General features: G+C 39.7%; 1 protein-coding gene across 1 annotated transcript in view; it reads right to left on the reverse strand.

The window, feature by feature from the left end:
• Positions 1–1,384: 1,384 nt before the first annotated feature.
• The window catches only part of large1 (LARGE xylosyl- and glucuronyltransferase 1), a 101,816-nt gene continuing 90,732 nt past the window's right edge, over positions 1,385–12,468 (reverse strand). Inside the window, exons 11-15 of the mRNA XM_076722074.1 lie at positions 9,161–9,324; positions 7,972–8,250; positions 7,685–7,831; positions 5,535–5,730; positions 1,385–3,924 (exon numbers count right to left, since the gene is read on the reverse strand). Coding sequence (XP_076578189.1) covers positions 3,727–3,924; positions 5,535–5,730; positions 7,685–7,831; positions 7,972–8,250; positions 9,161–9,324 — 984 coding nt within the window. The 3' untranslated portion in view covers positions 1,385–3,726. The remainder of the gene's footprint in view (positions 3,925–5,534; positions 5,731–7,684; positions 7,832–7,971; positions 8,251–9,160; positions 9,325–12,468) is intronic.

The raw sequence follows: 12,468 nt of genomic DNA on the forward strand, positions 1-12,468 counted from the left end.
TGATTCCCTCTCTGCCTTAGTTCTTCTCTCCCCATTACCGCCCAGTCTTCGCAGATAAGAGTGTCTGATAAGACTGAATCATATCATCTGTCATAATAAACAATTATCTTTACTTCAGTCACTTGTTTCTCCTGATTGAAATGCTTTTGTCCTGCTTTTTGAAAGAAGTCCTTCATATTATGTATTCTATGTATTCTAAACTTTAAGGACTTTCTTCTTTTTCAAAGTCCACTCCCCCAGTTTGAAACACAGGGTTTCTGTTTCTGGAGCCGGTGTTAGACAATGACTATATCACTATGACATCATCAGAGTTAATTTTTCAGACAGCCAGTGAAACAACTGTTTTTATTTCCTGAGTAGTACTCTCTTTGATGAATAAACTTTAAACTCCTGGAAATTCCTACAAGAACAATACACAAAGGTGAAGTATTGTACTGTGTATGTGTGCGGTGTAACAGTGAGTACTCACATGACTCTCTTAACTTTGGGTTCACAAGGCTAAACTGATATTCATGAAAACAGCAACGATGAAACAAAGTGACAGCAGTGTTTGACTCTTTGCTTTTATTCAGGTAGCAGCATCACTCAGCACTGTCCTACTTACACACTGCAACGCCTCCCAACTCTGCAAAGCCACACACACTCAGAACAGATTCAAACTTCACATACGCATATGAACACGCGCATGCACTCATACACGCATACATGCGCGCACACACACACACACACACACACACACACACACACACACACACACACAAGTTTGCACAGCTATCCTTGTTAGGACATTGTATTTACTTCCATTCATTGTGGACAGCCAAACCCAAACCCTAACTCTAGTCTATCATTAACCTAACCTCAAGTGACACCTTGCTGATAACCTTAACCAGGTACTTAGAAATGACCTTTTCCCTCATTAGGACTGTGCTTTCCTCATGAGGACTACTGGTCCCAACAAGGTCAGTGTTTATGCTGTAAAAGGTCCCCAATAGGGGACAAAAACGCGTTCACACACACTTTAGCATACTGAACATACATGTACAATCAGACACACAGTGTATGCATACACGCATGTGCACACACAGACACAAGCATGGCTGCAGAGAGAAAGACAGAGACAGAGCCACAGAGAGAGAGACAACCAGAATGAAATTTCAGCTATCATGAACCTCATCACAGTTTAACAGACCTTTACTGAGATGACCAGCCTCCACACAAACTGTATCTACTGTATCTTTGGGCCTGGACAGAAATCTGAGGAGAAACTTAAAAATAAGAAAATGTCCCCTATACTTTGAAATTAGTTCTCAACTGGTGTACTCAAGAAATTCCTAAACTGAAGGTCACACAACTGACTGCTTTTTTTTTTTTTTTTTTTTTTTTTTAACCAGCCACAACATTCTTTTCAGTCACAGATCATTCTAAGACATTCAGGAAAATGTTGCCGAAATATTCTTTTTTAAGACAAGGAATGCATAACATTAAACATGGTTAGTCATGAATGCAGAATGCATATAATGAATATAAGTCTTTGCAGATTTTGTCAACGCAATACTGTCACAACTGTGCAAGACGCAGTCAAGAAACTTTACAGGCGAGCAGTTGAGATCAAAGATGAAGGCAGAGTTTGAAGATAGGTGAGGTCTGACTACTGAGTACTGAGTAGAATACTCATGTAATAATGTCGTAATGAGTACTGAGTACTCATTGGTTAGAATGCCAAAATGTTGACAGGTGTTGTAGCCAGATCCCTTTGTAAGATGGTCTCTAGTTCATTGATTATGTGTTTTGAACTTCATGCCAAGTGTCAAGAGTTGTGTGGCTGAACTGAACTGAAATCTGATTGTTCAAAACACTTTATTAGATGCATTCTACTCATACTTTGAAAAGGTGCAAATGCACATGTCTCTCCCGATGGTGGCGTCAGCTGTTGTGTTGCTGTAGTGGTTAAGTGATCCCTGATATGTGGATGACGTGGCATGAGTGAGACAGCCCATAAAAACGATAACACTTTTTTTTTTTGCTTGTCCATAAATGCAATTCATCAATGAGTTTATAATTGATTAAGAATTGTTGTTAGCTAACTAAAATTTACTGTTGTAACTTAACTACTAACATGCAGAAGTTCTTCTTCTTCTGCTGTTTTTGTTTATATTCCATTCATGACTTTGATCCAACTTTAATTTTAATTTGATGTCATGTCATTTTTTATCATATGGCTTCAGTATAATATAGTGACTAACAGTCTGTGTGTCCTGTCTAAACTTGATAAGTGGGCATAGAAAACTGCCTGGTAGGTGTCTGTTAAAGGTGCTACAGCAGTAGTCACAGCTGAACAAACTAGGCAGAATATTTGCACACACACACACACACACACACCCGTTTGTGGTAACACAAACAGGAGGACACACACTACAGCAGTGTTACTGAATGTCACTGTAAAGTTGTCAAACTAGAGGCCAGAGTAAGAAAGAAAGAAAGACAGAAAGAGTGACAGAAAGAAAGAGTGTCTGTGACTCACTGCAGATTTTCATAGAGTTTCAGAGTTTAAACTCTCTCCCTGCTTCCCCCATCTGAACGAAAAACACACAGATAAATAAAAGTGGTTGTTCGAAGGAAAGGGAAACGATAAGCTCAGTGAGCGGTGCTTCGCCTCAATGTGCTGCTCAATGTGGTGGGTTGGCAGCTTCACAAACCGTCAGGACTTCAGCAGGTGTGTGTGTAGACCGCACTCGCATAAATTTCAAATAAACAAAAAAGCACACTGAACCAGCTGCTGGTACTATACTGTAGTTGTAATAAAACACTGGAAACATTCTCTAGCAGCACATTTAGGCTGATGTGGAGATACCCTGAATATCAACTGCATGGACGACCTCCAGCCGTCCTTGCACTCAACTTCCCTTGTCATATGAGGAACAGGATTTATTCTGATCTGTATCACTTATTAAACAAATTAAGCAGCAGCAGATGGTCGGATGGCTGCTGGCTGGCTGCTCACCTCAATATCTGAGTGTGTTAATCGTCACAATGAGATTTTCAAAATCTGTGTGGACATGTTTACTGCTTTGTCTTATCTTTCTGCCTGGTGACAATTTGCATTTGAGTTGGGGTGGGCTGTCAGTCAAACTGCTGCTGCTCTTAGTTGGCACTTGGAAGGTGTGCAAACAGAATGTGAGCCCACAATGTTTCACATCTTCTGCTCTCCTTACGCTTTTTGGAGCACACACAGTCACCCTTTTCATCTACCTGCATGTACACAGACAGACAGACAGACAGACAGACAGACAGACACATACACACGCGCGCACACACACGCACACACACACACTATGTTACAGCCAACAATTCTGTCACTGGTCTTACAAATATGGCAAGGCATTGAATGTCTGCTTTCCTTTGCCTGCTGTCCATCAGATTTCAGGGCCCACACAGCCAGGACCAAGACGTAGCAGTCACTCATGTTGTGAAAGACGAACTTTGACATCCTGGCAAAAGAGATCTCCAACTGGATTATCCCTTCCATCCACAGCAGAGGACAGAGAATGGACATAAAGACTCTTGCAGTCCCACACTGAGGGTCGAATGTTCAAAGTCTCAAGGACTCAAGTCTAAAAGTATCCTGATGGCCCTACATGGGCTGTCCATTTCCTGTGCCCCCTCCTCCCCAGCCCACAGAGTGTGTCAGTAGTTCAGGGCAGGGGGTGTGAGGGTCTGCAGTGGTGGCTAGCTGTTATTCTCAGCCGTCATGTATTTTAGGGCGGCAAAGCCATAGCGTCGTGACATGTTCTGCTGGAACTCCTCCTTCAGGGTCTTGAGGCAGACACGGTACTGCTTGTTGGAGCGAAACTTGGTGATGTCGAAGCTGGGTGCATGAGGCATGTGGATCATGTAAGCATTGGGCAGAACCACAAACTCGTACTCCTGTAGAGAGAGAAGGACAGGAAGAACTTTCAGTCTGGACGGCTGAGGTCTTAATTACATCACTTCAACCTGTGAACTCAACATCTGATATATTATCTGCCCATCTAGCAGATACAGAGCAACATTATCATTCATTAGGAGTCATCATTGTGTCCACCTCTCCACCAGCTCCTGAGCACCAGCTGCACACAAAATTGACTTGAAGTTTAGATTGTAAAGTTAACACTAATTTCCACATGGCAGCTACTTAGATTTCACATTAAACTCACCATTTTGTATAGCTGCACCACCTACACTTATGCCAAAACCTATGTAACTTATCCATAATGAACATGTTGTAACAGAGCGTTGTTTCATTCAGTTAAAATGAGAGTATTATTAGTAACATATATGAGGACAACTATCATAGATTGCTTTAATAGAAAAAGAGAAAGTGATGATGTACACTATCATGTATGAACAGCGTTGTCTTGTTTAATTTGTTGTTGTTTAATAGTTTAATATTACAACAATCATACAGAAATAGCTTTTTTGGTTTTTTTTTTTATCCATATGATGGCTGTCAAGAGTTGTAAAGAGTCACAAGTTTCTGTTACAAGCAACCAATTGTGACAGGTAAATTGCAGCATAAAATCAATCTTATAAAATAAACTACACAACAAAAAGTGTCATGAAGTCAAAAGGGATGTCTTCTGTCAGAGACCATGTGGAGCCTCGTTATCAAACATATATCTTTAGTTTGTCTGCACTCTATCATGACAGCAGTTTGTAATAAATCATTGAATGAATGAATTTAAAGTTATATGTTAATTCTACCGCAACCCCGAAAGGGATACGCGGGTATAGAAGATGAATGAATGAATGAATGTTAATTCTACATTGTAACTAACTTCAAAGGCAAAACCTGATTTTACACATTGCAGCATCATGGCTCTGGGTAGGTAGTGTACAGTATGCTTATAAGAGATTTTCACAGGAAATATTAGCCTGCTAGAAACCATTAGAGCAGAGTTTGTGGATAGAAAACCAAAACAATGGGCTGAAAGATGCTAAAAAGCCTTGTAGCTGAGGGAAACTGCAGAGTTGGTCATTTTCTGTGGGTTCATCTCTATGAATGTCACCTTTCATATAACAATATTATACAAATGGGATCCTTTGTTAACATAATAAAATATTATTTGGTGCAGCTTTAGTGATAAGATTACAGCCATTTTATTATTACAAGTTAACTTAATTGTGGAACCGAAATCGGGAACACATTTCATTGGTCACTGCAAAGACAGATACTAAGTATTTCAACCAAACCTGACCTAAGACAACTTAATAAAGTATTATAATAAAGTGTAATCATGATTAGATGCATGATGGCACATCTATAGGGGTATTTGCTGTACAGCTGTACAACAGTAACGAATGTGCATTGCACAGAAATGATTTAACTTAACTTAAAAACACTATAGAAAATATGTGCTAAATGTTTGTGGCTTTGACAACAATTTATTTGGTATTCTAAGATGCTTTTCTCATGAACTACAGACACCATAAAGTATGGAAAAGAAGTATGCTGATAGTTTGGTGGTATACAACTAGAGGAAGTGGAGATAAGTTACCTGTGCATCCAGTTCCATGATGTGAGCCACCTTGTTCCAGCCAAACCCCACAAAGCGGCGGTCGTACTCAGGACTGTCCCTCCTCACCATGACGTAGGGCTCAAAGTCGGCTTCCCACTGCACCCTGTAGGGTGTAGTGGCTGTCCGCCATTTGGCAAAGTTAGTTGGTGCGTGGCCTTTAGTCCACACATGGTACCTGGTCGTAAAAGAAAGAAAAGGCTTTCTCAGACTATTGGAGAGAGTGTGAACTATGCTCCCACATCTAGTCTTCCTGAGTGGAAGTGAGATTAATAGTTTCATAAGTATTCAGTGGCATTTCGATTAGAAACCTCTGTCTGTGTGTATCGTAGAAGGTCTTAAAAGTCTAGACTTTCTTCTTATTCAGAGTGTTTGTTTACCTCACACTGTAGACCAAATCATTTTTGATGGGAAAAAGAACACACAAGAAAAAAATAAACACCCCTATTCTCCAACAAACACAGAAATCCTCCTGTCACGTTGCTGCCTTTCCACAGCGCGTGGTGTTCACTGTTGTGATAATAATGGCAATAAAAAACACACTACAGTAAAATTGATATTAAAGGGAAAAAAAAGAAAAAGAAACAAAAAATAGGTGACCTTTCAGGGTTGAAGCTTGGAATGTTTTCAGAAAATCCAGAATCTTTACAGTTAATTATGCATGCAAAGTTCTGTATTAAATCCTGATCCTAGCTGCGTATAACTGATGTATGTTGAAGCAAAGCACGGACACAGTTCCTCTCCCTTCTTCATGTGGTCTTGTTGCTCAGAGCTGTCACTGGAACACCAAGTTTGTCTCATAAGTGTTGAGCAAATTGATAAATGATGTGTATTATGGTTGGCAGCACAGTTTGTGTGTGTGCATTGTGTGCCTACATGAACGTGTAGGCTGTTTAGAAAACAAACAGATCATTTATTATTTCGTATTGTAAACGCAATGTGGCTGGAAGAGGGGATGGAGCACTTATGTTTGTTGTTTACTCTTTATAATGTGTGCCTTGGTGATTTTTTTGATACTACTACTACTACTAACACTACTAGTACTACTACTAACAATAATATTAATAACTTTTATTTTTACAGCACCATTCATTCAAGTGTATTATAGTGTGGCATAAAAACAAAAACACAATAGAAAAAATGCAAAAAAATAGATCAGTTCATGAAAATAGAATAAAAGATCCAGCAAAAAGGGGAATAAAATGGAGGAATAAAGGAAAGAGGAATAAAAGCAGTGAAAGTGGTCGTAGAAAGAGATAAAAACGTACTACACTAACTCAGACCTGTCAACCCTTCTCCCCTGTTTCACCCTTCTCTCCTACTGTCCTCTCATCTAAATATTTTCTCTTAAATATCCCGTATTTTTAATCTGTCTAAACAGAAAAAAACAGGTTATCTGTAACATTGACAGGAGGCCTAACCGTGGGTCCTCCAGTAGCGCAGGTGGCAGTATATTGAATAGTAGGGTTAGAAGTCAGAAGACATTAAGAAGAAGAAGAGGATGAACGTCAGTGGGATGGAGAACCTGACAGGTATGAGTGCCTTAATAAGTAGATCTTCAGATGACTGCATATCTAATGCTAACTGGGCAGGGTGTTCCACATTCTTGGAACACTCTAATAGCTAAAGGCACTTTCCACATTCATTTTGTGCTCCTTTATTTTAGGAACAGCAAATATTAGCATCAGAGCACCTAAGGGCTGCTGTTGATTGATAATGACTTAAAAGGTATGTGATGTAAGAAGGTGCTATATCATTAAGTGCTATGTTGTTATCTATATTTGTAAAATCTGTTTTGTAAAAAACAATTTCAATGATTTTACTGTATAGTCCAATGTAGCTGTCCATCATTTTAATTGCTTCTTATCTTTTCTTTATTTTCTTTGATTTTTGTGTTTTATCTCTTGCCTGCTCAATACAAGTGCAAGTGAGTCTCTCAGTGCGCTCCAGAGGATTAAGCAAAGATCTGACTTAATGAATGAAAAAAAAACAAAAAAACAACCCAGATGGATCAATATTATTGGTGTACATAAACTCAACAGACAGGAAACTGAAAAGAGCTGCTGTCGTATTTTGTTGAATGAAAACCTGAAGACTCTTAAGCGTTGCTGCCTACAGAAACAGTGAATAACCTGAAAGTGAAGAGTGTGCCCATGTCCAGCTGAGAGAGCAGCTCAGCCTTGGACTTTGGGTAAGACAGACGGTATCGCAGTGTCTCAAAAGCTGGAACCACCAGAGCTTTCTTGTTGTTGGCCATGTCCAGCTGCACAACTGACTTCCTACAAAAACACACAAATTAGATTGAATAACACGTCGTCTGTTACTACAATATACATGTGATAGCTCATATAAAATGCAGAGTTGTCAGTAACACTGCCAACTTAGCAGGTTTCCATCTGATTTCTCTTTCTCCTATTACCTGAGGTACTCATAGAGGCCATACATGGGCAGGAAGTCAATGTCTGATAGGAACATGTAGGGTGTGTTGACCTGCCGCATGGCCACATTCCGCAGCAGGTTGACTGGGTAGAACTGTCCCTCTTTGTAGACGATGTGGTAACCAACATTCCCGCGGCTCATCAGCACCTCGGAGCCCTGAGCATAGCGCAGGAACTGCTGGGCCTCAGCATCAGAGAGGTACAAGGCTAGGCTGATGGGGCCTTCCCAGTGCTTACAGATGGCCTCCAACATCTGGAGCCTGCAGAGGGCAGGACACATGAATGGTGACGTCACAAAAACACATTAGTATATAACACTCTACATTGAAACAAAGCCCTGGACTGAAATTTTTATTCTTTTGGTGCAAGATAATAACTTGTATGCAAAAGATAACTACTTGTGTGACCAAGATAACGACTACATAGTAACTTGTCTCAACAAAATACATGTCAAACCACGCACCCCAGCCTATCCACATGTAATATGAACACAGGATATTGACTTGTGCAAACAAGATAATGATTGAGGGAATGTGATAATAACTTATATTCCATGCCAGCTTTAGCTACCTGACAATTTCAGATACACTATACTACAGGCACACTGTGGTCTGCATTATAAAGGTATTGAGGCTCAACACCAAGCTCTAACCAACATCTGCACATAAACATTCCAATAGTAAAAAGCCTTTTGAATGTGTATCCTGTGTAATGTAGAGTTGCCATATTACATGAAACCTCTCGTACATGATGAAAATAACAACACAAAACAGGGTAGTGTTTGTTGGCAGATGAAACAGCATAGATTTAAGCTCTGTGATTAGATGTTTCTTTCCAAAAGCGAGCTCTCTGCTTAAGTTTCATGTTCATATAAGCCTTGGATGTGCTCTAATTTCCTTTCATGTAACATTATCTGTGTAGAAGGTGTGAGGAAGTTTTCTTTTGGAACCTTGGGTTAGCTCTGAATTAACCTCTCCCACTTTACTACTGTACAGAATGTGCAGAGCACCTGAAGCCCTTCCCACGTTCACTCTTAACCACACCTGTGTAACAGGTGTAAAACAAAGGTTTTTCAGACAGCTCCCCATTACATGCAGGTGAGTATTGATACATTTTTACAACAGATAACCTTTTTGGCTGAATTTTGTTACTGTGGGTGAAGAACAGTACCTGTCCATGGACAGCTGGGCGACTAGAGTGACGTCAGTGTTGTCAGAGCTGGGTTCATACTCATAGTGGAGGAAGTAGAGGTGTGTTCGGTGGACAGTGAATCGCTCTCGACGAAACTCATAGCAAGGATCATCTTCATCCAACTCTGATAGAGTCTTCTGGAGCTGCAGGTGGACAGTAGAAGGACACCAACAGTGAGGTATTTTATGGACTACAAAGTTAACCACTGAAGATGATGCTGTCAGCTTCGTTTGCTGTATCAGAGTCTGTGGAGCTCCAGTGACTTTCTGTCAGCAAAATATGCTTCTGCACCATGATCAAAATAGGGCTAAGACGAACAGATCATTAATCGTTTCACATACACAAAACTGCATTTACACAGTGCTTTTATACAAAGCATTTTACAAGCTGTGTCTCATTTACCCATTCACATACAGACTCAAACACAGACGAGAGCAAGCTGCCATGCAAGTTCAGTGTCTTGCTCACATGTGGTCAGGAGGGGGCAGGTATTGGACCACAGACCAGCGGTTAAATGGATGACCAACTCTACCTGCAGAACCTCAGCCTTTCCAGGGAAGGTACTTATTATATTTGTCTATATGAAGCTGCATTCACTGGTTGTTTGTTACATTTTCAGTATTTTAAGTCTTTCACTGCAGAAGCTGCCACAGAGGAAGAAAAGTTTGTGTATGAGATGAATTTACATTTATAGACATTAAAGTAACCACTTGGAAAGGTTAGGAAACGATTGTGGTTTGGGTTAGAAGCTACTGCTTTGTTAAGTTTGCCACGATCTGTATTGATCGCATATTTGTTTGATCATTTTCCCTTGATTTTTGTGCTTCTACCATGTCTGTTTTAATTGTGTTTATTGTTAATATATGATCAGGAGTCTGCAAAAGGTGTTTTATTTCGAAAATTTAGCAGATTCTCTAAATCGCTCCAGTGTCTGACTTCCTATCTGGCTCAATCTGGTCTGTGTGGACTGATGTGTCGTTTGTCAAATACAGACTCTGTGTGGATTCTCTGCAGAGCAGAGCGTAGATCTGGGATGCTTCTGAAATGGAAACGCTATGCGCCCCGTGGAAATGAACACTCTGACTAGAATGGCAGTGATCAGCTCTGTCATACATGTCCCCGACCTTACTTAACCCAGTGACAGTTAGGGGTAAGGGACCCTTCGTCGTTATGGTTTAAAGAAACAACCAATCTTACATTTGTCACCTTTGCACCAAGCTGTTTTAATTTAAGACAAATAAAATGCAGTTTTCCAATTAATTCTCCCTGATTAGCTTCTGTCAACATTCTGATGAGACATCACAAATAAACAGTGAAACAGGATTTGCTGAGCACAAAGCTGGAGACTTCTGCACAATGTGTGCATACTGTAAAATTGTGTTTATACAGAATATCAACCAGTATGAATGAATGTCAGTATTCTACCTTCAGGCGTATGTCCACACAGTCATTTGTCACCACAGGCCTTGGTGTGTTGTTGTTCTGCTTTGCACAGTACTATTAGTGGAGCTCCATTGAGTGACTGGGCTGCAGTGTCACTGACGGCCCTGACGGAGCCCGGTCTGCAATGTGCTGCTGGAGCCAATCCCTCAGTGACTTCATTAGACTAATCATCATTTTAATGGCATTTAAATTGCTGTTTAAACGCGAAAAATTGAGTGAGCAAACAATTTCCTGAGTTAAGGACACATTAGAATTGAGTGTTGGCAAAAAAGGTTCTGGCACACCATGATGGAAAATTCTAATGTGATTAACTGACCACACAGCTGACACTTAAATAATTCTACAGCCCCATAGTGGCTCGTCCTATAAAAAGAAATCCTGACCATGGCGACCTTCAGCAGGTTAGAAGGTGAGGAGAAGTGAGGCATCAACTGCCTGAATAATAAAACATCAACAGAGTCTGAACAGTATGCTGAACACCCTCAAGAATCTGTCAAAACCTTGGTAAGCTTCAATGAAACAGGTCAGACAACATGTGGTCCAACCAAGTCTAAAGTCTCTGACTCTGTCTTTGGATTGTTATTGAATTATGATATCAGGCTGTTCAAGTCAAGTTGACACTTAGCTTCTCTTGCAATGTTCTGCTCTCAAAAAGTCAGATTTTTCAGTAACTTCACTAACTGTACACTGTTGCACATGACTCCTCAAACTCTATGCAAATCATTCTGGCCATGAACCATGACGCACTCGGTAAATTATTAAATAAATAATCGTGTGTGTGTGTGTATGTATGTGTGTGTGTATATATAAATAATAGTATTCAAAGTCTATAATATTATTAACACACAATACGGTAATATTATACAAAGCAAATATTAAATAAATATATGTTCTGTGTTGTTAGACACATCACTCTCTCTCTCTCGGTCTCTCTTTCTCTATCGGTCTCCCTCTCTCTCCCTCTCTCTCTCTCTCTCTCTCTCTCTCTCTCTCTCTCTCTCTCTCTCTCTCTCACACACACACACGAACAGTTACTATATGCAGGTACTTAAATGAAAGTACTAACTTTTTCCTGAATTTTTTTTTGTTAATGTGTTGTTTAAAATACAGAAACTGACTTTTCAGTTGTTGAATGGTATGAAGATATTATTATCAAGTTGTGTTTGTCTGTGATAAAAATCTGGATGAAATGTAAATTTAGGAAATTTGTTACAAATTTATACTGATTTGTTGAAATTATAAAGAAACTGGTGAGAACATAAATGGTTATAAAATGTACTTCAATTTACTGGCCTACAAAAGTTAGGCAGAAACTAGTTTAAAGTGAGGCTGGCATGATCAGCAGAAGGTAGGCAGAAACATTTGGAAGTTTCCTTTAAGTGTATTCAAGAAATTATGAGCTATTAATAAAGTGTTTATTGGAAAGTAGGGGTATATAATTATTAAAGAAATTTCAAATATATCCTGTGGATTACAGGATTCATGTGGGATCCTGCAGGATGGAAGTCAGTTTTACCGTTCATTGTGTGACTGGGTCATGGCAGAAGTCCCATCCCAGTCAACAAATCAAAAGTCAACAAGAGAGGGTGGGACGGGAAGTATAACAGCAATAGGCTAGGTCAGTTTTTATATATAAATATTCCATTCTACAATTAATAAACAATATTATCTAAAACATTTTTTTTCAGAACACAATGCCAGGCATTTTGTCAGTCATTACTGTACCTGGCATAGTTAAAAAAGGTCACACCAACATAGATTAATAACTGATTTAATGCACCACCTGGCAAGCATGCTAAGTGACAACCAAATGCACCTAAGATGTTTCGTCAGATCCACGCTGG

The sequence above is a fragment of the Chaetodon auriga genome, chromosome 22, assembly GCF_051107435.1.
Source record: "Chaetodon auriga isolate fChaAug3 chromosome 22, fChaAug3.hap1, whole genome shotgun sequence".
NCBI classification, from domain to species: domain Eukaryota; kingdom Metazoa; phylum Chordata; class Actinopteri; order Chaetodontiformes; family Chaetodontidae; genus Chaetodon; species Chaetodon auriga.